At 45.4% G+C, this 26510-nt stretch overlaps 1 protein-coding gene across 3 annotated transcripts in view; it reads right to left on the bottom strand.

The window, feature by feature from the left end:
- The window catches only part of zcrb1 (zinc finger CCHC-type and RNA binding motif 1), a 74169-nt gene that overhangs the window by 15161 nt on the left and 32498 nt on the right, over window positions 1-26510 (bottom strand). For all 3 annotated transcript variants that reach the window (XM_070900638.1, XM_070900637.1, XM_070900639.1), the window contains 4 exons: window positions 22166-22277; window positions 21943-22050; window positions 13384-13493; window positions 13212-13296 (listed from right to left, as the gene is read on the bottom strand). In XM_070900638.1, coding sequence (XP_070756739.1) covers window positions 13212-13296; window positions 13384-13493; window positions 21943-22050; window positions 22166-22277 — 415 coding nt within the window. The remainder of the gene's footprint in view (window positions 1-13211; window positions 13297-13383; window positions 13494-21942; window positions 22051-22165; window positions 22278-26510) is intronic.

The following is a 26510-nucleotide window of genomic DNA, read 5'->3' as shown; positions in this document are numbered from 1 at the left end:
GAGCTCAACGCCCTTCCGGATGCACTTTCTCCACCTCGGGCGGTCTTCGGCCAGAGTCTCCCAGGTGTCAGTGGTGATGTTGCACTTTACCAGGGAGGCTTGGAGGGTGTCCTTATAACGTTTCCGCTGTCCTCCTTTGGCTCATTTACCACGAAGGAGCTCCGCATAAAGCATTTGCTTAGGGAGTCCTGTATCTGGCATGCGAACTATGTGGCCTGCCCAGCGAAGCTGATCGAGTGTGGTCAGTGGTTCAATTCTGGGGATGTTAGCCTGGTCGAGGACACTGATGTTGGTCCGCCTGTCCTCCCAGGAGATTTGCAGGATCTTGCGGAGACATCGTTGGTGATATATCTCCAGTGACTTGAGGTGCCTTCTATTTTTCGTCCATGCCTCAGATCCATACAGGAGGGCGGGTATTACAGCAAAGGCTATGGGCCCCGATACCATCCTGGCTGTAGTGCTGAAGACATATGCCTCTAGCCAAGCTATTCCAGTACAGCTACAATACTGGCATCCATCCAACAATTTGGAAAATTGCCCAGGTATGTCCTGTCCACAAAAAGCAGGACAAATGACATTAAAAACATCCCAATAGTGGATAATCAAGGGGCTACAGGTAGGGAGGAACTTAATACAATCACTATCACTAATGAAGTAGTACTAGGTAAAATAATGTGACTAAAGGCAGACAAGTCCCCTGGACCTGATGGCTTACATCCTAGGGTCTTAAGAGAAGTGGCTGCAGAGATAGTGGACACATTGGTTGTAATCTACCAAAATTCCCTGGATTCTGGGGCAGTCCCAGCGATTGGAAAACCACAAATGTAACACCCCTATTTAAAAAAGGAGGCAGACAAAATGCAGGAAACTATCGACCAGTTAGCCTAACATCTGTCATTGGGAAAATGCTGGAGTCCATTATTAAAAGGAAGCAGCAGTGGGACTTTTGGAAAAGCATAATTCAATTAAGCAAAGTCAGCATGGTTTTATGAAAGGGAAATCATGTTTGACAAATTTTCTAGAGTTCTTTGAGGATGTAACGAGCAGGGTGGATAAGGGGGAACCAGTGGATGTGATGTATTTGGATTTCCAGAAGGCATTTAATAAGGTGCCACATAAAAGGTTACTGTACAAGATAAAAGCTCACGGGGTTGGGGTAATATATTAGCATGGATAGAGGATTAGCTAACGAACAGAAAACAGACAGTCTGGATAAATGGATCATTTTCCAGTTGGCAAACAGTGACTAATGGAGTGCCACAGGGATCAGTGCTGGGTCCTCAACTATTTACAATCTATATTTATGACTTCGATGAAGGGGCTGAGTGTAATGTAGCCAAGTTTGCTGATGATACAAAGATGGGTGGGAAAGCAAATTGTGAGGACGACGCAATAAATCTGCAAAGGGACAAAGGGACAAAGGGATAAGGGCTAAGTGAGTGGACAAAAATTTGGCAGATGGAGTATAATGTAGGAAAATGTGAGGTTATGCACTTTGGCAGAAATAATAGAAAAGTAAATTATAATTTAAATGGAGAAAAATTGCAACTGCTGCAGTAGAGAAACCTGGGGGTCCTCGTGTATGAAACACAAATAGTATGCAGATACAGCAAGTAATTAGGAAGGCAAATGAAATGTTAGCCTTTATTGCAAGGGGGATAGAGTATAAAAGCAGAGAAGTCCTGCTACAACTGCACAGGGTATTGGTGAGACCACACCTGGAGTTTTGGTCCCCGTATTTAAGGAAGGATATACAGTACAGTACTTGCATTGGAGGCTGTTCAGAGAAGGTTCACTAAGTTGATTCCAGAGATGAGGGGGATGACTTATGAGGATAGGTTGAGTAAATTGAGCCTAGATACATTGGAGTTCAGCAGAATGAGAGGTGATCTTATTGAAACTGATAAGATAATGAGGGGGCTCGAGACAAGGTGGATGCAGAGGATATTTCCACTCATGGGGAAACTAAAACTCGGGGACATAGTCTTAGAATAAGGGACCGCCCATTTCAAATTGAGATAAGGAGGAATTTCTTGTCTCAGAGGGTTGTAAACCTATGGAATTCTCCGCCCCAGAGAGCTGTGAAGGCTGGGTCATTGAATATATTTAGGGCGGAAATAGACAGATTTTTGAGCGATAAGGGAGTAAAGGGTTATGGGGAGCGGGCAAGGAAGTGGAGCTGAGTACATGATCAGATCAGCCATGATCTTATTGAATGGCGGAGCAGGCTTGAGGGGCCAAATGGCCAACTTCTGTTCCTATTTCTTATGTTCTTATAACTCCAATCCAGACAATTACTGCCCTATCAGTCTACTCTGAATCATCAACAAAGAGATGGAAGGTGTCGGCGATTTTACTTTCAAGCGGCACTTACTCACCAATAACCTGCTCATTGATGATCAGTTTGGGTTCCACCAGAACCACTTGGCTCCATACCTCATTACAGTCTTGGTCCAAACATGGACAAAAGAGTTGAATTCCAGAGATGAGGTGAAAGTGACTGCCCTTGACATCAAGGCAGCATTTGACCTCATGTGGCATCAAGGAGCCCTAGTAAAATTGAAGTCAATGGGAATCAAGGGGAAAATGCTCCACTGGCTGGAGTCATACCTAGCACAAAGGAAGACTGTGGTTGTTGAAGGTCAATCATCCCAGCCCCAAGACATCACTGCAGGAGTACCTCAGGGCAGTGTTCTAGGTCCAGTCTTCTTCAGCTGCTTCATCAATGACCCTACCTCCATCATCAGGTCAGAAGTGGGGATGTTCGCTGATGATGGCACTGTTCAGTTCCATTCGCAACTCCTCAGAAAATGATGAAGTCCACATCCGCACGCAGCAAGACCAGGACGACATCCAGGCTTGAGCTGATAAGTGGCAAGTAACATTCGCACCACACAAGTGCCAGGCAATGACTATCACCAACAAGAGAGTCTAACCACCTTCCCTCGATATTCAACAATAACAACTTTTATTTATATAGCGCCATTAACATAGTTAAAAAGTCCCAAGGCGCTTCAAGTGTTACAGACCAACAGATTAAAAACTTGACACCGAGTCACAGAAGAAATTAAGGCAGATCATCAAAAGCTTGTTTAAAGAGGTAGGTTTTAACGAGCGTTAAAGGAGGAAAGAGAGGTAGAGAGGCAGAGAGGTTTAGGGAGAGTGTTCCAGAGCTTAGGGCCCAGGCAGCTGAAGGCACGTCCACCGATGGTTGAGCAATTATAATGAGGGATGTTCAAGAGGCCAGAATTTGAGGAGCGCAGACATTTGAGGCTGAAAAAGATTAGAGAGATAGGGAGGGGGCAAGTCCATGGAGTGATTTGTAAGTAAGGATGAGAATCTTGAAATTGAGGCAATGGGAGCCAATGTAGGCCAGAAAGCACAGGGGTGATGGGTGATCTTGACTTGGTGCAGGTTAGTGCATGGAGTGCTGAGTTTTGGATGACTTCAAGTTTATGTAGTGTGGAATGTGGAAGGCCGGCCAGGAGGGAGTTGGAGTAGTCAAGTCAATGGCATTGCCATCGCTGAATCCCCCACCATCAACCTCCTGGATGTCACCCTTGACCAGAAATTTAACTGGACAAGCCACATAAATACAATGGCAACAAGAGCAGGTCAGAGGCTGGGTATTCTGCGATGAGTGTCTCACCTCCTGACTCCTCAAACCCTTTCCACCATCTACAAGGCACAAGTCAGGAGTACGATAGCATACTCGCCACTTGCCTGGATGAGTGCAGCTCCAACAACACTCAAGAAGCTCGACACCATCCAGGACAAAGCAGCCTGCTTCATTGGTACCCCTCATTCACCACCTTCAACATTCACTCCCTCCACCATCGGCACACCGTGGCTGCAGTGTGTACCATCTACAAGATGCGCAGCAGCAACTCGCCAAGGCGGCTTCTTAAGCATCTCCCAAACCCGCAACCTCTACCACTTAGAAGGACAAGGGCAGTAGGCGTATGGGAGCACCATCACTTGCAAGATTCCCTCCAAGTTACACACCATCCTGACTTAGAAATATATCACCGTTCCTTCATTGTCGCTGGGAACCCCCTCCCTAACAGCACTGTGGAAGTACCTTCACCACAAGGATTGCAGCGGTCCAAGGCGGCGGCTCACCACCACCTTCTCGGGGGAAATTAGAGATGGGCAATAAATGCTGGCCTTGCCAGCAGCGCCGACATCCCAGAACAACTTAAGAAAATCCAGATCGTAACCACCCCATAGCAGAAATTCAAATATTTTCTTCTCCACTGAGGGCAAACTTGGCCTTCCCCAACTCTCCTGAATGAAGGGGTCCTGCCCCACCATCCTTCGTTAGTACAAATCTTCCATCACATCCCCACTGAGGAAAAAAGACAGTGCACCACCCCTCCTTGCTCAAAAGAAATGCTCTTCCTTCACCTTCCCTCCACATGGACGACAAAAACTAGGCCTTCCTTCTTCTGCCTCAACTAAGGACAGGCTTGTCCTTCCCCATTGCTCGCAAAGAATACATCACCTCTCTCCCACTCTTAGACCAAACTGGCGTGTTTGGCTCACCCCACCTTAAAGCAAATTTGGACCAATTCCTGGCCCGTCTCGAGAAGCAAATTCACTCCCACCTGCAGAGAAACAATTCGTGTCTCTTGCAGTCCCTCACCCAGCAACAACTCGGCACAAACCCCCACCTTAACCTAAAAACCTACTTTATGTAACTGAAGAAAACTGTTTTTCTCCCATCCCAACATGGAGATGGAATTGGGCATTGGCCAATGTAGCTCCTCCCTCACACGGAGTAAAATTGGTCCTGGTGCATTGCCACCCAACCAGTCGCCAACCACTGTTGCCTTCTGCTTCACTCCAAGCCCTCCACACGGACTGCAGCGGTTCAAGGCGGCGGCTCACCACCACCTTCTCAAGAGCAATTCGGGATAGGCAATAAATGTTGGTCGTGCCAGCAATGCCGACATCCCAGTAACAAATGATATAATGGGCAGTGGCACTCCTCAATTGTCCTCTGTTGCTCCTTCTCCTCCAACCCCTTCTTATTACCCTGACCACCATCTCTCCGTCTCTTTCTTATCCTGCCTCCTACCTCACCCACCCAGCTCAAGTTTTCCCATGGCCTTTGAACCTGCTTGAGCTGAATACTGATACTTCAGTGCAGTACTGCACTGTTGGAGGTTTTGTAAGAACATAAGAAATAGCAGCAGGAATCGGACCTCGAGCCTGCTCTGCCATTTAATATGATCATAGCTGATCTGATCATGGACTCAGGTCCACTTCCCTGCCCGCTCCCCATAGCCCCTTATTGGTTAAGAAACTGTCTATTTCTGTCTTAAATTTATTCCATGACCCAGCTTCCACAGCTCTTTGAGGGAGTGAATTCCACAGATTTACAACCCTCAGAAGAAATTCCTCCTCATCTCAGTTTTAAATGGGCAGCCCCTTATTCTAGATTATGCCCCCTAGTTCTAGTCTGCTCTATCAGTGGAAACATCCTCTCTGCATCCACCTTGTCAAGCCTCCTCATAATCTTATACATTTTGATAAGATCACCTCTCATTCTTCTGAATTCCAAGTAGAGGCACAACCTACCTCAACCTTTCCTCAAAAGTCAACCCCCTTATCTCCTTATCTCGTGAACCTTCTCTGAACTGCCTCCAAAACAAGTATATCCTTTCTTAAATATGGAAACCAAAACTGCACACAGTATTCCAGGTGTGGCCTCACCAATGCCTTGTAGAACTGTAGCAAGACTTCACTGCATTTATACTCCATCCCCTTTGCAATAAAGGCAAAGATTCCATTGGCCTTCTTCATCACTTGCTGTACCTGCATACTAAACTTTTGTGTTTCATGCACCAGGATCCCCAGGTCCTGCTGTACTTTGCAATTTTTCTCTATTTAAATAGTAACTTGCTCTTTAATTTTTTTCCTGCCAAAGTGCATAACCTCACACTTTTCCACATATACTCCATCTGCCAAATTTTTGCCCCAGCAGGATTTTTGTGAACTCCTCGCACATTGCTTTTCCTCCCATCTTTGTATAGTCAGCAAACTTGGCTATGTTACACTCAGTCCCTTCATCCAAGTCATGAATATAGATTGTAAATAGTTGGGGTTCCAGCACTGATCCCTGCGGTGCCCCATTAGTTACTGATTGACAACCCGAGAATGAACCATTTATCCCGACTCTCTGTTTTCTGTTAGTTAGCCAATCTCTATCCATGCAAATATATTACCCCCAACCCTGTGAACTTTTATCTTGTGTGCAGTAACCTTTTATGTGGCACTTTGTCAAATGCCTTCTGGAAGTCCAAATACACCACATCCACTGGTTCCCCTTCATCCATTCTGTTCGTTACATCCTCAAAGAATTCCAGCAAATTTGTCAAACATGACTTCCCCTTCATAAATCCATGCTGACTCTGCCTGACTGAATTATGTTTTTCCCAAATGTCCTGCTACTGCTTCTTTAATAATGGACTCCAACAATTTCCCAACCACAGATGTTAAGCTAACTGGTCAATAGTTTCCTGCTTTTTGTCTGCCTCCTGTTTTAAATCGGGGCGTTACATTTGCAGTTTTCCAATCTGCTGGGACCTCCCCAGAATCCAGATAATTTTGGTAAATTACAACCAATGCATCCACTATCCCTGCCGCTACTTCTTTTAAGACCCTAGGATGAAAGCCATCAGGTCCAGGGGATTTATCTGCCTTTCGTCCCATTGTCTTACTGAGTACCACCTCCTTAATGCTTGTGATTGTGGTAGGTTCCTCCCTGCCGAAAGCCCCTCGACTATCCACTGTCCAGTGTCTTCTACCCTAAAGAGTGATACAAAATATTTGTTCAGAGTTTCTGCCATCTCCATGTTCTCCATCACTAATTCCCCAGTTTCGTCCTCTAAGGGACCAACATTTACTTTTGCCACTCTTTTCCTTTTGCCACTCTTTTCCTTTTTATATACCTGTAGAAACTTTTGCTATCTGTTTTTATATTTTGTGCTCGTTTACTTTCATAGTCTATCTTCCCTTTCTTAATCATATTTTTAGTTGTTCTCTGCTGGTTTTTAAAAGCTTTCTAATCTTCTGTCCTCTCAGTAGTTTTGGTCATTTTGCATGCCCTTATTTTTAAATTGGACACCATCCTTTATTTCTTTAGTTAGCTACGGATGGCTATCTTTTCTTTTACACCCTTTCCTCCTCACTGGAATATATTTTTCCTTGAGAGTTGTGAAATATCTCCTTAAATGTACACCACTGTTCATCAACAGTCCTACACTTCAATCTATTTTCCCAGTCCACTTTAACCAACTCTGCCCTCATACCTTTGTAGTCTCTTTTATTTAAGCTTAGTGCACTGGTTTGAGATTCAACTTTCTTGCCTTCCATCTGAATTTGAAACTCAACCATGCTATGATCACTCATTCCAAGGGGTTCCTTTACTAGGAGATTCATTAATCCTGCCTCATTACACAGGACCAGATCTAAGATAGCCTGCCCTTTAGCTGGTTCCGTTACATACTGCTCAAGGAACCTATCCATTATGCACTATGAACTCCTCCTCAAGGCTATCCTGACCAATTTGATTTGTCCAATCAATATGGAGGTTAAAAATCACCCATGATTATTGCTGTTCCCTTTTTACAAGCCCCCACTATTTCTTGGTTTATACTCCGACCAACAGAGTTGCTACCGTTGGAGGGCTAAAAGACTATGCCCACCAGTGAATTTTTTTCCCATTATTCCTTATATTCACCCAAACTGTTTCAACATCCTGGTCATTTGAGCCAATATCGTTTCTCACTATTGCACTGATTCCATCCTTTATCATCAACAGAGCTATTCCTCCTCCGTTTCCTTTCTGTCTGTCCTTCCGAATGCTTACATATCCTTGAATATTTAGTTCCCAGTCCTGGTCATCTTTCAACCACGTCTCTGTAATGGCTATCAGATCATACCCATTTGTATTTATTTATGCAACTCATCTATTTTGTTGCGAATGGTTACGTGCATTTAGACAAAAAGCTTTCAAATTTGTTTTTCTAGCCTTTTTTCCTGCTCGTTTCCTCTGTCCTTCAAACTCACTTTCTTTATTTTTGCTTTCTAATTCCAGCTTTACTCCCCTCCCTATTGAATCTATTCTCAGGTTCCCATCCCCCCGCCAAGCTAGTTTAAACCCTCCCCAACAGCACTAGCAACCCCCACCGCTCCCCACCTCCCCTCCCTCCGCCGCGAGGATATTGGTCCTTGTCTCTCGGATGAGGCATTAAACTGAAGCCCTGTCTGTCATCTCAGGTGGACATAAAAGATCCCAACGCACTATTTGACGAATAGGAGAGTTCTCCCAGTAACCTGGCCAATATTTAACTCAACCAACATCACTAAAACAAATGATCCGGTCATTTATTTTGTTGCTGTTTGAGACCTTACTGTGCACAAATGGGCTGCTGCGTTTTAACTCTCCACATGCAATGCCAAAGGCGACTGACTAGTTATATTAAAAATTTAGAGTGGTTGCAACATTCTAATGATATTGCACCTGTTGGTGGCGCTGAGTGTGATATTATATGACCCATTTAGCAAAGTGGGATTCCCCCTAAAGTTGAGAGACAGGCTATGGCAGTCTTCTGACCCTTTCAGAAATCCATGAAGTGCCAGTTATCTCCCACATTTATAATAAGCTTTCAAGTGATCTGAGAAATGCTCCAACTAGCCAAGTCCATTAAACCAGTAAAAAATTAAAATCCATGATACCCCTGAAGCCTATTTTTGTGTGCAAATCGGAGAGGGCTGGCTTGAAGAACACTCAGCAATGTGCATGCATTTAAGTTGCTAAATTGGCAAACAAATGCAAGTGTAAGTGCATGCCAGACATTGCGAATCGTGGGTTTAAAAAATCCCCCTTCAGCTGTAGATCAGTACTGACGCAAATTCAAACCTGGAGCTATCAAGCTCATGAAAATTACAAATGTTGCCACAATGAAGACTTTCCAACACTGAAAGTGACCAGTCAGAACTGCCGGCAAGTCAATAAAGCAACCTCACTCAGAAGTATACCGTCAAACAGGCATCGTGTTATCAGACCCACCAACATGAATTTATATAGTGCATTTAACGTAGTAAGAAATCCCAAGGCTTTTCACAGTGTTATCAAACAAAATTGGACACGGAGCCACCGAAGGAGATATTAGGACAGATGATCAAAAATTTGGTCAAGAGATAGGCTTTAAGAAGTGTCGATAAAGGGAGCGAGAGAGAGCGAGAGAGAGAGAGAGAGAGAGAGAGAGAGAGAGAGAGAGAGAGAGAGAAGCAAAGAGTTTTAGGGAGGTAATTCCAGAGCTTTGGGCCTGGGCAGTTGAAGGCACAGCCACCAATGTTGGAACGATTAAAATCAGGGATGCACAAGTGGCCAGAATTGGAGGAGTGCAGAGATCTTGAAAGTTTGTCAGGCTGAGATAGTGAAAATCTCGACCAATGAGGGATTTGAATGCAAGGCTGAGAATTTTAAAATTGAGGCACTGTCAGACTGGAAGCCAATGTACGTCAGCAAACACAGGGGCGATAGGTGAGATAGGATTATGGTCAGCAGAATTTTGAATGAGCTCAAGTTTATGTAGGGTGGAAGGCCAAGAGGAGATTTGATAGAGGTGTTTAAAATCATGAAGGCTTTAGATAGTTTTGTTTTATTTACTCTATTTCCAATGGCTGATATCGAGACGGCACAGATTTAAGGTGTTTGGCAAAAGAACCAGAAGTGACATGAGGAAAAACTTTTTTTTTTTAAACCAACGAGTGGTTAGGATTTGGAATGCACTGGGTGATGGAGACAGATTCAATAGTAAAGGGAAGGAGAAAAAAAATTGCAAGGATTATGGAGAAAGTGCAGGGGAGTGGGATTAACTGGATTGCTCTTCACTGACTCAATGGGCCGAATGGCCTCCTTCTGTGTTGTACTATTCTATGGTTCTATATGCCAGGAGAACATTGGAATAGTAAAGGTTAGAGCGTTTCAGCAGCAGTTGAGCTGAGGAAGGGTCGTAGTCAGGTGATGTTACTGAGATGGAATTAGGCGCTCTTGGTGATGGAGCAGATATGTTGGAGGCTCATCTTCCTTCTCCCACAGTCCTCACTCCTCTCCTTTCCTTCAGCCCCGCTCCCATGATCATCTTCCTTTTTGTCCCCACCCTCATTCCCTTTCCCATACAGAGCACAGCACCACTGGTCAGCATTTCTGAATCCCTCCCACTCCAAGTAGCATACCCAAATCCAAATCCCCATTCACTGTGCAGGATTTCAATTTTGCCCACCACCCCAATGACCGCCCCCCCCACCCCCCCACCAGCTTTAAAACATTGCTTTCTTTGGTATTGAACATAACGGTCCCCGACAGATTCAACAAGACACCCTCACTCCAACAGAACAGTTACTCAACATTGGAACCACCCTGGAGCAGTTATTCAACATAGGAAGCTGCAGCATCTCAGAAACGAGAGTACTATGCTTAAACAAAGGGGACTACAGTGGGATGAGGGCAGAGTTGGCTAAAGTAGACTGGAAACAAGGACTAAACGGTGGCACAATTGAGGAACAGTGGAGGACTTTGAAGGAGCTCTTTCATAATGCGCAACAAAAATATATTCCAGTGAAAAAGGGCGGCAAGAGAAGAGATAACCAGCCGTGGATAACCAAGGAAATAAAGGAAAGTATCAAATCAAAGACCAATGCGTATAAGGTGGCCAAGGTTAGGGAAACTAGGAGGATTGGGAAGATTTTAAGCAACAGCAAAGAATGACTAAAAAAGCAATAAAGAACGGGAAGATAGATTACGAAGGTAAACTTGCGCAAAACATAAAAACAGATAGTAAAAGCTTTTACAGATATATAAAACGGAAAAGAGTGACTAAAGTAAATGTTGGTCCCTTAGAAGATGAGAAGGGGGATTTAATAATGGGAAATGTGGAAATGGCTGAGACCTTAAACAATTATTTTGCTTCCGTCTTCACAGTGGAAGACACAAAAACCATGCCAAAAATTGCTGGTCATAGGAATGTGGGAAGGGAGGACCTTGAGATGATCACTATCACTAGGGAGGTAGTGCTGGACAGACTAATGGGATTGAAGGTAGACAAGTCCCCTGGTCCTGATGAAATGCATCCCAGGGTATTAAAAGAGATGGCGGAAGTTATAGCAGATGCATTAGTTATAATCTACCAAAATTCTCTGGACTCTGGGGAGGTACCAGCGGATTGGAGAGCAGCTAATGTAACGCCTCTGTTTAAAAAAAGGGGGCAGGCAAAAGGCAGGTAACTATAGGCCGGTTAGTTTAACATCTGTAGTGGGGAAAATGCTTGAAACTATCATTAAGGAAGAAATAGCAGGACATCTGGATAGGAATAGTGCAATCAAGCAGACGCAGCATGGATTCATGAAAGGGAAATCATGTTTAACTAACTTACTGGAATTCTTTCAGGATATAACGAGCATGGTGAATAGAGGTGTACCGATGGATGTGGTGTATTTAGATTTCCAAAAGGCATTCGATAAGGTGCCACACAAAAGGTTATTGCAGAAGATAAAGGTACGCGGAGTCAGAGGAAATGTATTAGCATGGATAGAGAATTGGCTGGCGAACAGAAAGCAGAGAGTCGGGATAAATGGGTCCTTTTCCGGTTGGAAATCAGTGGTTAGTGGTGTGCCACAGGGATCAGTGCTGGGACCACAACTGTTTACAATATACATAGATGACCTAGAGGAGGGGACAGAGTGTAGTGCAACAAAATTTGCAGATGACACTAAGATTAGTGGGAAAGCGGGTTATGTAGAGGACTCAGAGAGGCTACAAGGAGATTTGGATAGGTTAAGCGAATGGGCTAAGGTTTGGCAGATGGAATACAATGTCGGAAAGTGTGAGGTCATCCACCTTGGGGAAAAAAAAAAACAGTAAAAGGGAATATTATTTGAATGGGGAGAAATTACAACATGCTGTGGTGCAGAGGGACCTGGGGGTCCTTGTGCATGAATCCCAAAAGGTTAGTTTGCAGGTGCAGCAGGTAATCAGGAAGGCAAATGGAATGTTGGCCTTCATTGCGAAAGGGATGGAGTACAAAAGCAGGGAGGTCCTGCTGCAACTGTATAAGGTATTGGTAAGGCCGCACCTGGAGTACTGCGTGCAGTTTTGGTCACCTTACTTAAGGAAGGATATACTAGCTTTGGAAGGGGTACAGAGACGATTCACTAGTCTGATTCAAGAAATGAGGGGGTTACCTTATGATGATAGATTGAGTAGACTGGGTCTTTACTCCTTGGAGTTCAGAAGGATGAGGGGTGATCTTATAGAAACATTTAAAATCATGAAAGGGATAGACAAGATGGAGGCAGAGAGGTTGTTTCCATTGGTGGGGGAGACTAGAACTAGGGGGCACAGTCTCAAAATACGGAGGAGCCAATTTAAAACCGAGTTGAGAAATAATTTCTTCTCCCAGAGGGTTGTGAATCTGTGGAATTCTCTGCCCAAGGAAGCAGTTGAGGCTAGCTCATTGAATGTTTTCAAGTCAAAGATAGATAGATTTTTCAGCAATAAGGGAATTAAGGGTTACGGGGAGAAGGCGGGTAAGTGGAGAGAAAAGCAAGAAGAAAGGAATATTAAAATGATGCCATATACCTCTTACCCTGTGGACTCCCTGCTCAACCCCTACATTCTCCCTTCCCCTCCCCCTAGGTTGTGCTATCCCATCCCCGGAGAGATTAAGTATTCGGGAAGAGACCACGGGTATGGGGCCCTCAATCAGCAAAAATATCTGGAATGCTCTGGCACAGTCCAGGTGAAGTCTATTAATATTTTATCACAGCTTCAGCTACTGTTTAATTAGGTCTTTTTGTTTTTAAAACAACAAACTTCTACATGGGATTATATAGGAGCAGAGTGACATGATCAAGGAAGCAATTGATTGACAATTCTTCAGATATGTATTACATGTGTCTTGCGAAGTATCCCCAATTAAGCTTGCAATACAGCATTAAGCCAATCAATACTGCATCTTCAACACACAGTGATCAATTACAACTATAATTAAATTACAATACCAAACAATGAGAGATAGTGTTCCCAAGGTTTGTTTGTGAAGCTACAGATTATTAAATTTATTTACAATCAGGCAACAGTTGTACTTTTCAAGGACATGTATTATAATTGGACAACCTATTTTCTCAGAACTACATACCTGGAAAGCAATAGCTTGGCTCAAGCTATCGAGGGCAGGGTCTTCTCCTTCATCTTCACTTTCCTCCTGCTCCTCCTCCTCCTCACTGAAAATGCAGAAACATCCTTTGAGAAACTTGTCCTCAAATCAAAAGCCTTTTTAAAAAAAAAGGTTAACCACATGATATACGCACATTTCTTCTGGTTCGTTGATTTTTTTCTTTTTCTTCTTCTCTTTCTTTTTGGGAGGTTCCCGCTCTCCAAGCATGTTTTTTGGGCAAGCATAGCTCAAATGACCATAATCCTGTATTCAGAAATGAAGACCACACTTTTAATACGATAATTAAAACCACAACTTTAGAGATAAGGCAAACTGCTTTTCTCCACCCTCGAAGGGACTGCTGGTGATCTGCAGAACAATTATATTTTGAAAACCAAACTGAATTATACAGCTTGCCTGCTCAAATGTAATGACAAGTCTTGTGTGAGATACTAAATTGCCAGCAGATCGATTGTCTGCAGGTATTTTGTTGGTCATGTTGAAGAAAAAGATCAGTTCATATAGTCTGATGTTACCTCCCACCTCACTTCCACTGGATCAAATATATATATTGGCTAGATTGGCTGGTTCTCCACTTCAGACCATCTACCAATGTTAGTTCATTTCAGTCTAAACTGAACCTGTGACTAACATTTTGCTGATATTTGAGATTACTGGTAAAAAAAAAGCACGTTAAATTTGTCACTTTTGCTGTATCCAACAACGATAGCTGATTGGTTGAGAAGAATGCATGTTATTCTGTACCCATGTTTTACAGTAGGAAGATGCTTTAACATAATGTAACTGTTTGGTGGAGGGAAGGAAAATATGAGGATTAACACAGAATGTTGAACACAATGCAAATAGTACCAGATGCCAAAAGGAGGAATGAAATTTCTTCCACGTGAATATTCAGAAAAACCATCCTGTGTATAACCCATGGAGGAAGCATGGGTGAAGTGTGTGCCCATTTAACAGTGCATTGCAGCATCCCATTGTGAAAATCCCATTTTCAAATGATAACCCCTGCTAACTTTCATTGGTGGTTGACGAATGGTTTGTTCGATGATCCCACCTCCCATAATTTCTCTTCTGCCTCTTCCCTTCCACCCCACCCACTTCAGTCACTAAAAAAAAAACTGAACTTCCTGAACGCTTTGGACAAATAATAATTCACCCATATATTTAAAAAAAAAAATCCTATCTTGATTGAGCTTAAATTTAAGCCCACAGAGGACGGAGAGAAAATTAGTGCCAGAAAAACTTAAGAAAATTCTTATGGCCCAGATTTTCCAATAGAAATAGAATAGCGGTGAGGCCATTAGCGCTCACCATTATTATGGAGTAAATCGAAAAGCAACTTCCAGCGTCTGCATGTGCGCAGTCAAACGCAGAAATCCGGCAGTTGCAGTTCGATTTGCCCTGCTCCTCCACAAGCTTTGGTACACTGACATCCCGCCGATAGATTCAGCATTAAAATACATGAAGGGTTTGAAGCTGCGGTATTTATCTACTAAAACATGCCAGAAAAATTTAGGGCTGGTGCATTCATGTGTAAGTGAATTTTTAACAGCTGGACACCACTGGGGAGAGGTCTGGGCGCCGCCGGAAGCCTTGTACATCGTCGGAGTACACTCAGCAGCCTCTGTCCCTGGCCAAAGGGACCCAGTACTGGCCGCTTCGGTCCCTGGCCGAAAGAACTCTCGGCCCGGGATAGAAGCGGCCGGTGCAAAGGACTCTGCACTGGCCCGGGCCAAAAGGACCCTGCACCTTTCGGGGGACGTCTAACCGGCCAAAGGGACTCCAGGACGACCTGCCAAAGTGATCTGAGGACGTGGAACCGGCTGAAGGGATTCAGAGGCCGGCACTCAATCCGCCGAAGGGACTCAGAGGCCAGTGCAGAACCAGCTGAAGGGACCGAGGCGTGGCGTCATCTTATATCCCCCCAACCAACTTTTAATAAATTTTTAAACTTTTAACCAACTTTTAAACTTGAACAATCTGGGAGGACTTTTAAAACTTACATTTTAGACTCTCAATCGAAATACTTTTAAATATCCATTATTAATCTACATCTTTGACTTTTAAAAACTTTTAGAAACTCTTGAAATAAATTGGGAATCTTTATCAACTTTTAACTTTTAAAATAACTTTGGAAGTCACCTTCCTAATGCCTGCCCCCCTCCCTAGCCTCGGGCTATCTACCATCAATGGTGCTACCCGGTGCCGAGCTTGCCGCCAACACTTCGCCGTAGGCAATTAGGCTTATAGAGCTGTGTCTAGTCTCCAGTTATCTTGGACCCCCTTGCCACTGGACCAAGACCTTGTTCAGCTAAGCCTGTGTGTTTGCCGGTGTGCAGCGGCCACCCCACGTTAAAAGAACTCACGCACAGGCATCTTCCACTTTGTCAGTATGAAATTCGGGACCTGGAGCATCAGGACCCTCATAGACAATCCCAACAGCAACAGGCTAGAACGCCACATCGCCATAGTTGCCCGGACTTTTTGTCATTGACATCACCGCCCTAAGCGAGACCCGGCGGGCAGGGGAAGGCCAGTTGAAGGAACATGGAGGTTACACCTTCTTCTGGAAAGGGAAACCAGAGGCAGAATGCCGCCTTCATGGAGTCGGCTTTGCCGTCAAGAATGAGCTGGTCGACCGCCTCAAAGACTCCCCCTATGGGGTTATCGAACACCTCATGACTCTCCGTATCACCCTATCTTGGAACCAATGTGTCACAGTCATCAGTGCGAACGCCCCGACACTCGATGAGGCTAAAGAGGGATTTTATTCCAACCTCGAGACATCCTTGTCCCGTGTCCCAGATCAGAGAGAGATGGATTTTTAACCAATAAGGGAATTAAGGGTTATGGGGAGCGGGCGGTTAAGTGGAGCCGAGTCCACAGCCAGATCAGCCATGATCTTTTTGAATGGCGGAGCAGGCTCGAGGGGCTAGATGGCCTACTCCTGTTCCTAATTCTTATGTTATGTCCCCACGAGCGACAAATTCATCCTCCTGGGTGATTTTAATGCCAGGGTTGGCAAAGACACAGCCCTCTGGGGAGGTGTGATTGGCAGAGAGTGGTTCGGGAAAGCCAACTCCAGCAGTACCCTACTCCTGACAAAATGTCGAGAACATGAACTCATCACCAACCCCCTGTTCCACCAGAGGGACAAATACAAGGCATCGTGGCAACACCCTCGCTCCAAACACTGGCACCTGCTTGACTATGTCATCGTCCGAGCCAGAGATCGCAAGGATGTGCGCATCAGCCGCGCCATGACAGGAGCCGACGACTGCTGGATGGACCACCATCTCATCCGATCCATCATCAACATTAACATTGCCCCAAAGCAGAGGGGACAGCAGAAACAGTTCCGCAAAAAAGTTAATGCCGGGGCACTTCGAGACCCAGCTCAGAGAGCCCGATACAACCAGCGCCTCACAGCCAATCTGGCGTGCCTTGATGAACCCGAGATGCTGAATCCCCGTAGCGCTTGGTCTGCCCTCCAGGCCTCTATAACCAGTGCCTGTGAAGAGACATTTGGTCACTCAACCAGAAAACACCAGGATCGGTTTGATGAAAATGATCAGCAGATCGAAGAACTAATAGATTGCAAGTGCAAAGCATTTCTGAGCCTCAAGCAACAGGCCAACAACATTACAGACGGCTCACGGCTCAGGTCCAACAAAAGACTCGGGACCTAAAGAACAGGTGGTGGAGGGAGAAAGCACAGAAGGTACAACAACTGGTCAACAGCCACGATATGCGAGGATTTTTTGCTTCAGTCAAGGCCACCTACAGTCCAAACTCCCAAGGCCCCAACCCATTCCTGACCAAGAATGGGGAAACAATCATCAAGGAAGGTGTCAGGGCCCGATGGAATGAGCACTTTGAAGATCTCCTCAATCGAGACTCTGCCTTTGACTCGAGTGTTCTCGATTCCATCCCGCAGCATGGGCCCGCCACCAACTCCGTGAAACTCCAACATTGCACGAGGTAGGCAAAGCCATAAAACAGCTTCAGAATAACAAGGTGGATGGAATCCCTGCTGAGGTGCTAAAATATGGCGGAGAGGCGCTGTTGGCGCGGATATATGACCTCATCTCTCTCATCTGGAGGGAGGAGAGCATGCCTGGAGATGTGAGAGATGCAGTGATTGTGACCATTTTTAAAAAGGGGGACGAGTCAGACTGCGGTAATTACAGCGGAATCTCCCTGGTTTCAGCCACTGGGAAAGTTCCCGCTCAAGTTCTCCTCAATCGTCTTCTCCCTGTGGCCAAGGAGCTCCTCCCGGAATCACAATGCGGATTTCGTCCCCAACGGGGCACAACAGACATGATCTTTGCAGCGCGCCAGTTGCAAGAAAAATGCAGGGAGCAGTGCCAGCACTTACGCATGGCCTTTTTCGATCTTACAAAGGCCTTTGACACTGTCAACCGTGAGGGTCGATGGAGCGTCCTCCTCCGTTTCGGATGCCCCCAAAAGTTTGTCAACATCCTTCGCCTGCTTCGCAACGACATGCAGGCCGTGATCCTTACCAACGGATCCATTGCAGACCCAATCCACGTCCGGACCTGGGTCAAACAGGGCTGCGTTATCGCTCCAACCCTCTTCTCAATCTTCCTCGCCGCCATGCTCCCTCACAATCAACAAGTTCCCAGCTGGAGTGAAACTAAACTACAGAACCATTGGGAAGCTGTTTAACCTGCGCCGCCTCCAGGCCAGGTCCAAGATCACTCAACCTCTGTCATTGAGCTGCAGCATGCGGACGATGCCTGCGTCTGTGCACATTCAAAGGCTGACTCCAGAATATAGTCAGTGTATTGACTGAGGCATATGAAACCATGGGCCTTACGCTTAACATCCGTAAGACAAAGGTCCTCCACCAGCCTGTCACAACGCACAGCACTGCCCTTCAATCATCAAGATCCACGGCGTGGCCCTGGACAAGGTGGACCATTTTCCATATCTCGGGAGCTTATCAACAAAGGCAGACATTGATGGAGTGCGCCAGCGCAGCCTTCGGCCGTCCGAGGAGGAGAGTGTTTGAAGACCAGGCCCTCAAATCTACCACCAAACTCATGGTCTACAGGGCTATAGTAATACCCGCCCTCCTGTATGGATCTGAGGCATGGACGATGTATAGAAGGCACCTCAAGTCGCTGGAGGTATATCACCAACGATGTCTCCGCAAGATCCTGCAAATCCCCTGGGAGGACAGGAGGACCAACATCAGTGTCCTCGACCAGGCCAACATCCCTAGTATGGAAGCACTGACCACACTCGATCAGCTTCACTGGGCAGGCCACATAGTACGCATGCCAGATACGAGACTCTCTCAGCAAATGCCTTATGCGGAGCTCCTTCGTGGTAAATAAACCAAAGGAGGACAGCGGAAACATTATAAGGACATCCTCAAAGCCTCGCTGGTAAAGTGCGACATCACCACCGACACCTGGGAGACCCTGGCCGCAGACCGCCCGAGGTGGAGAAAGTCCATCCGGGAGGGAGTTGAGCTCTACGCGTCTCAACGCAGAGAGCAAGAAGAGGCCAAGCGCAGGCAGCGGAAGGAGCGCGTGGCAAACCAGCCCCACCGACCCCTTCCCTCGACGAATGTCTGTCCCAACTGTAACAGGGTCTGTGGCTCTCATATCGGACTGTTCAGCCATCAAAGAACACACTTTGGGAGTGAAAGCAAGTCCTCCCCGATTGGCTCTAATGATGATGAATTCGTGCCAAACAACCTCTGGGCCTGATAATGTAAAATGAAGTTTACATTTGTAAAATTAAAAGTGTGGTGTCTCAATCCTTCATAATGTAATTATTATTGGAGGCAACGGCAGGTTGGGGGCTTAAAAGGGAGGAGCAACGTGGCGGCATACTGTTATTTATGTAAACTCCTTGTTTAACCACCAGAGGGCTCATCCCCTGGAGTCCCAAGGGATCCTACAATCCCTTGGGAGCACCTCTACTTAAGGAGGCCTCACAGGCTGGAGAGGCACTCTGGAGACCTGCAATAAAAGACTATGGTCACACTTTACTTTGAGCTCACAGTATCTGGTCAGACTCTTTATTCATGCACGACACATACCACGGCAAGGTGCAGTGCGAGCCGGTCCGGGAGGGAGACGGCTGTGAAGTGGGCGACTGGATTGCACGTCACCATAATCCAGGTCGCTAATTGGAACGTGGACAGGTACAGCAGGAGTGGCGAGGTTGGGGCGAAGGAGCGGCGAAACATTGTAGAGCGACGTGATCAGAGCCCAGGAGCGGCGTGAGTTTTGGGCCCAGAAGAGGCGAGGGCCCGGGTCAGCACGAGCCAGCCCACACTGCAATATGTGTGCATACTCGGTCTGTGCAGCAGAGCGGGTCTCCATTAGCTTGGTTAATCCAAGACCCAAGTCTGTCAAGCCAGTGTGGTGGCTGGTGTGCAATGGCCACCACACGTTTTTAAAATATCCATGCACAGGCATCTTCCACCCTTCAACATGTAGTTTGGGACCTGCAATATTAGGTTCTTCATTGAAACACCTGTGAATTCATCCCTTTTTGGCGTGGAAGCAAGTCATCCTCAAGAAAAGTTCACAGGGTTGGGGGTAATATATTAGCATGGATAGAGGATTCGCTAACGAGCAAAAAACAGAGCACGGATAAATGGCTCATTCTCAGGTTGGCAATCAGTAACTCGTGGGGTGCCGCAGGGATCAGTGCTGGGACCCCAACTATTTACAATCTATATTAACGACTTGGAGGAAGGAACTGAGTGTAATGTAGCCAAGTTTGCCAACGATACAAAGATGGGAGGAAAAGCAATGTGTGAGGAGGACACACAAAATCTGCAAAAGGACATAATCAGGCGAAGTGAGTGGGCAAAAATTTGGCAGATGGAGTATAATGTTGGAAAGTGAGAGGTCATGCACTTCAGCAGAAAAAAAATCAAACAGCAAGTTATTATTGAAATGGAGAAAGATTGCAAAGTGCTGCAGTATAGCAGGACCTGGGGGTACTTGTGCATGAAACACAAAAGGATAGCATGCAGGTACAGCAAGTGATCAGGAAGGCCAATGGAATCTTGGCCTTTATTATAAAGGGGATGGAGTATAAAAGCAGGGTAGTCTTGCTACAGTTATAGAGGGTATTGGCGAGGCCACATCTGGAATACTGCGTGCAGTTTTGGTTTCCATATTTACGAAAGGATATACTTGCTTTGGAGGCAGTATAGAGAAGGTTCACTAGGTTGATTCCAGAGATGAGGGGGTTGACTTATGAGGAAAGGTTGAGTAGGTTGGGCCTCTACTCATTGGAATTCAGAAGAATGAGAGGTGATCTGATTGAAACGTACAAGATTATGAGAGGGCTTGACAAGGTGGATGCAGAGAGGATGTTTCCACTGATGGGGGAGACTCGAACTAGAGGGCATAATCTTAGAAGGGGCCATCCATTTAAAACTAAGATGAGGAGAAATTTCTTCTCTCAGAGGGTTGTGGATCTATGGAATTCGCTGCCTCAGAGAGCAGTGGAAGCTGGGACACTGAATAAATTTAAGGCAGAAATAGAGTTTCTTAAAACGATAAGGGAATAAGGGGTTCTGGAGAGCGGGCAGTGAAGTGGACCCGAGTCCATGATCGTATTAAATAGCGGAGCAGGCTCAAGGGGCTGTATGGCCTACTCCTGCTCCCATTTCTTATGTACTTATGATTCGAGGTACCGCCAAAGAAGGAGATTGTTGGAGATTTAAAAATTTTTTTTTTTTTTTTTTAAAGTTTTTACTTCTTTCTGTGTCTTTTATCTCTCTTTCAATTCCATATTTTCCCCTCTCTATATTCTAATTTATACTTTCTGGTTTTGTTTCTATATCTCAGTGAGGATTCTCCAATCTGATTGGTTGAAGAAACATGCTTTTTGCTTGCCCTACTCACACATGCCACAGATCCCCTGTAGAAGGCGTCACGTTGAAAAGGATCTCTAGTAATAAGTTGCCGCTCAAAGGCCCACGAAAGGTCTGTGGGCAGCTGTGAGCGTAATGAACGGCAAGCACGAGTCCTTCGCTGCTAACTGCAAAATCCGGGCCAAAGTATGTTCTAGAATATCAAAGAACTTCGCATCTGATAGGGCAAATAGGTCTCGCTCCACAACTCGCAACAAAGTTTCTACAGTTGACACGACAAGCCTGGTTAGTGGAAATTTTCTTGGAAATTCGTTCCGACTCATTCATAACAAATATACAAATACCCCATAATAATACTCCTAATCATAAAACCATTTTTCATAAGGCTATGCAATTTCAACTATCAATTTTTTTTTTCTAAGGATTCAATTTTGTGTGCATCTTTAATTTTGTTTTTGACTTCTATTTTCCTTGGGTTACTATGTGCATTGACATACATTACATTCATGTGTGTACTTTCCATGGTGTCGTGAGTTGTGTTTGATCTGGGGACGGACAGTGAGGGGGTGGCAGTGTGGTTTGTGCTCGATATGATTTTTTTCCCACCAGGTGGATTTTGATTGTTTCACCAAGGCTTTAATGCCAGCATTGTGGGGTTTCAAGTTTTATTGGCAGACGTGCCCATTCATTACATTTGGGTTATTTAACACAGAACCACCTTTTCTCAAAACCTTTTTTGTAGTACTGTTATGTCAGTAAAACCTGAAGAATTGTATTGGTGCTAATTGCATGTTTTTCATTTAAATGTTTTGTACTCACTCCACATTCGTAACATCTGGATTTGTCAGTGTAATTGCGCCTTCTGATGAATTCAGATGCTCTTCCATTGTCAACTGCAATACTCGCCTTCACTGTTCTGCCAAACAACTACAGTTGAACAGAAAAACAATCACTTGAAAGATTATTATAACAAAGACAAGCCAACTCTTGTTCAGTTGAAAATGAAATTAAAATGAAATTGAGAAATAAGCTTGAAGCTCACTTGCTTGTTGTTAAGTGCCCTGGTACAGTTATATGCTGATTCTCTATCCAGGAACAGAACAAATGCCACACCTTTGCTTTTCCTGGAATCTTTGTCCCTCAATACTGTAACTCTGCAAACAAAAAGACAGTCTCAGCAGGCCTGAATAAAAGCCAAAAGTAATTGAACTCAACATTCTTCTCAGAAGGCTACACAAATGGTTAATTTACTTTGTGTGCAAGTAATATTACTAGCAACATCAAAGATTACAGAGCATAACTTTTATGATATGAGCAAACCCAATACTCTACGGATAATGTATCTCTGGGGATTCTTCGGTTCTACATAATTACACAAAAGCACGAACTATCCAATTCCATGTGACAGTGGGACAGCGACTAGCTTAATAAACTACCAATTCCAGGAAGGCTTTTTGAAGTCAGAATAATTACGATATACATTACATTCATGGAACTCGAAATCAGAGCAATATCCAGCGTCGGCTTGAATCAGCTGGAAGCACTTTTGCCTGAGTCAGTCGACTGTGGGTTGAAGCTCCACTCCAGGACTTCAGCACATAACCTAGATGACACTCTGGTGCAGTGCTGAGGGATTGCTGCACTGTCTGAAGTACTATATTTAACTGCCTGTTCCAGTGCTTTAGGTTATTGTCAGAAATCCCATGGCATATTTTGAACAGCAGGCAGTTCCCTTAGTGTTGTTGCTACCATTGCATTCTCAAACAAATTTATCAGGGGAGAATTGTGGTCGGAGGCTTCCTTCGGACAAATGTCTCCGACCTGAAAAAAATCTATGAAAGTACCTGGTGGTCCCGGACGAACATAGGATTCCGGTCAGAAGCCTAGATTCGCTGCGCAGTGCATGGGAAGATGTCTTTCAGGTACATCGTATGATGATGATGGTGGGCCACATCTTTTGCAAGCCCGACGCAAGATTCCCCAAGTAAGCATTCTACTTGGAACTCCGACACGGCCAGCGAGCCCCACATGGGCAGAGGAAACGTTTCAAGGACACCTCAAAGCCTCCTTGATAAAGTGCAACATCCCCACTGGCCCAAGACTGCCCAAAGTGGAGGAAGAGCATCCAGGAGGGCGCTAAGCACCTCAAGTCTCATCACCGAGAGAATGTAGAAATCAAGCACAAACAGCGGAAGGAGCATGCGGCAACCCAGACTCCCCACCCACCGTTTCCGTCAATGACTGTCTGTCCTACCTGTGACAGAGATTGTAATTCCCACATTCGATTGTACAGTCTCACTTTTAGAGTGGAAGTCTTCCTCGATTTCGAGGGACTGCCTATGATGATGATGACATCGTACGTACGAATGATGGATCACCAATCACTGTGCAGTATTCTCATTGATGAAAATGTGAACTCAGTTTGTTTGAGTTCACATTACTGTGAGAATCACCCCCTAAAACACCGAAACACGGAATAAATAAATAAAACACCTCACTAATTTAAAATTAATTGAAATTAAATGTAATTAAATGTTTTCGAAAAAAATATATTTTTTGTAATTTTTTTAATATGTTTTAATAGAATGAGTATTTAAATTAAATTTTTATATGTTTTAAGAAAGTGTTACGCTGGTAAAAGTGAGCTATGCGCCTGCTTTTACCAAGCGTAAAAATTTGAAGGACATTCCCTGGGCATGAGTTTGGCAAATAGCCCAATCTCTCCCATGTGGATGTCCTCCTCTCGGGGATGCGGTGGATCTGTCTCGAGAAATCTTCACAGGTCGGAAAAGCTAGTTTTTGGTACTTGCGCATCGCGCCCCGAAAACCAGCTTTTTACAAGGCCTCGACGGGTGCGTGCGCATTTTGTAAGGACCATGGGTCCAAGTTTCGAGCCGCGCCTCGAACGGCGCAGTCCCGACCTGGACACCCGTTTTTTGTGCCACAAAGTGTAGCTAAAAAAAACCCTCCGTATTCTCCACCTCCCTGCAGGTCCTCTGGCCCTCGGCGCAGTGCAGCAGGAGCTGTAGGGGGCGGAGCTAGGTCCCTGCGCTGAAAACAGTGCCGGGACCTCTGCACATGCGCGCTGCAGTGGGCACGCAAGTGCAGTAGCTCCAGGCGCACAAAACTGTGTGGGAGGGGCCCGAAGCACGTAATCCCTAGCCCTGGCCGAATGGCCTCACTGGGGCTGCGTGAATAAGGCTTTCCCACGGCCAGCTCCTGCTTCCTCCCGACCCGACTCGACTCCCACTTCCCGTCCCCGGACCGGACCCGACACCCGCTCCCCCCCCGACCGCCTCCGGACTGGATCCGACCTGCCACTCCCTCCCTCCCTCCCCCCCCGACCCGAACCGAACTCCCTCCCACCACCCCCCCGACCCAACGCCACCTACCTGTAAATCTGGTGCTGGGGACGGGCCCCGCCCGAAGTCTCAGGCCCGGCCTGTTCAGCCTCCCTCCCCCTCCTCCTTCCCCCCCACCCCACCCCACCCCCCCCAATCTCCTTCCCATCCCCCCCCATCTACCCCCCCCCCCCGCCCTCCTCGCTGTCAGAAACACAGACACTGACAGACAGAGAATGAGAGACACACACAGACAGACAGAGAGATAGAGACACTGACTGAGACACACTGAGGGGGGCATCCCAGCACGCTGTTGGAGGGCTCCCGGTGCTGCAGTCGGTAAGTAGAAAATGTTTTATTTATTGATTTAAAAAAAAAATTATTTCTTATTAATTTTTTTTTGATTGATTTAATTGATGCATTTATCATTTATTATTGATGATGGCTCTTTATTTTTAAAACTGAAGTGTTTAATGTTTGTAAACTTCCCTTTAAACACCACCCCCCCCACCATTCCCTACGCCTGATTTTCTAAAGTGCAGACAAGGTTTTTTCAAGCGTACAAAAATCTTCACTTACTCCATTCTAAGTTAGTTTGGAGTAAGTTTTCACTCACGAAACTTTGAAATCAGGCGTAAGTGGCCGGACACGCCCCCTTTTGAAAAAAAATTCTGTTCCAAAGTGAAACTGTTCTAACTGACTAGAACTGGAGCAAACTAAATGTGGAGAATTCCGATTTCTAAGATACTCCGTTCTACACCAGTTGCTCCTAAAAATCAGGAGCAAATCATGTGGAAATTTGGGGCCCTAGTGAAGCTGAAGCTTGTGGAACCATGCTGTATGCCAAATGGTTTCTGCATTTGCCCACATAACAGTAACACTTGAAATTAGTTCAATGAATGTGAAGCACCTTTGAGACATTTTTGAGAGATGTGTTAAGGCACTATATAAAGAAAGTGTTTCATTTTAAAATATTTTTGGTCAACATCTGGGTCAGCTATGGCTCAGTGGGTAGCACCCACACCTCGGAATCAGAAGGTTATGGGGGTTCAAATCCCACTCCAGAAAGTGGAACACAAAAATCTAGGCTGACCCTCCAATGCAGTGCTGAGGGAGAGCTGCACTGTCGGCGGTGCTGTCTTTCGGATGAGACGTTAAACCGAGGCCCTGTCTGGTCTCAGGTGAGCATAAATGATCCCATTGCACTATTTCTAAGAAAAGCAAGGGAGTTATCCCCGGTGTCCTGGCCAATATTTATCCCTCAATCAACTTCACTAAATCATAATATTTGGTCATGATCACATTTCTGTTGGTGGGAGATTGCTATGTGCAAATTGGCTGCTTCATTTCCTACATTGCAACAATGATGACACTTCAAAAAGTACGTTTGCTGCAAAGCAGATTATTCTGCATACACAAGAGTATCTAACTTTCGTTGCATTTTAGGAACCAGAGCAGCTGCAAAAGTGGCCAACATCCTGTTCCTGATATCAAAATTCACTGAACTGTGGCAAAATAGAAAAAAAAAAAGAGACCGATGTACTGCTACAGGTACAGTACAACGTCCTGAATCCAGAATTCCGAAAACCAGAATTGTCCGACAAATGGACATTTTTGAGGCGGCCAAGTTGACGACATTGGGCGGCGAGAACGAGGAATCCGGTAAAAACTCAGAACCGGTGGGGGAGGCGGGGTGCGTGCGTCGAGAATCGGCGGACGGAGAGGAGCGTCAACAGTGAGGTCCGAAATCTGGCAAAATCCAAACCCCGGCACAGATTCGGTCCTGAGGTTGCTGGATTTCAGACGTTGTACTTGTCTGTGGCTTTGTTACAAATTCGGATGTGCAGTAGATACCTTCTTGGTGTCAGTCACTCCCCTAAGTGGATGATCATGCCTCATACTGCCCAATATCTACACATAAGATAACATAACCCAAGGGATGCAGCAGTACATTTCCCATGGCATACAAACGGGATATCTTGTATTTTGCCCTCATGTGTGCTTATCCAAACTTTATGAAGATGGACCACGAAAGCATTTGGTCAG

This window comes from Pristiophorus japonicus, chromosome 15 (genome assembly GCF_044704955.1).
Source record: "Pristiophorus japonicus isolate sPriJap1 chromosome 15, sPriJap1.hap1, whole genome shotgun sequence".
Classification (NCBI taxonomy): Eukaryota; Metazoa; Chordata; class Chondrichthyes; family Pristiophoridae; genus Pristiophorus; species Pristiophorus japonicus.
Note: the sequence above shows the minus strand (reverse complement) of the source record. Positions and strands in the feature narration are given on the sequence as shown.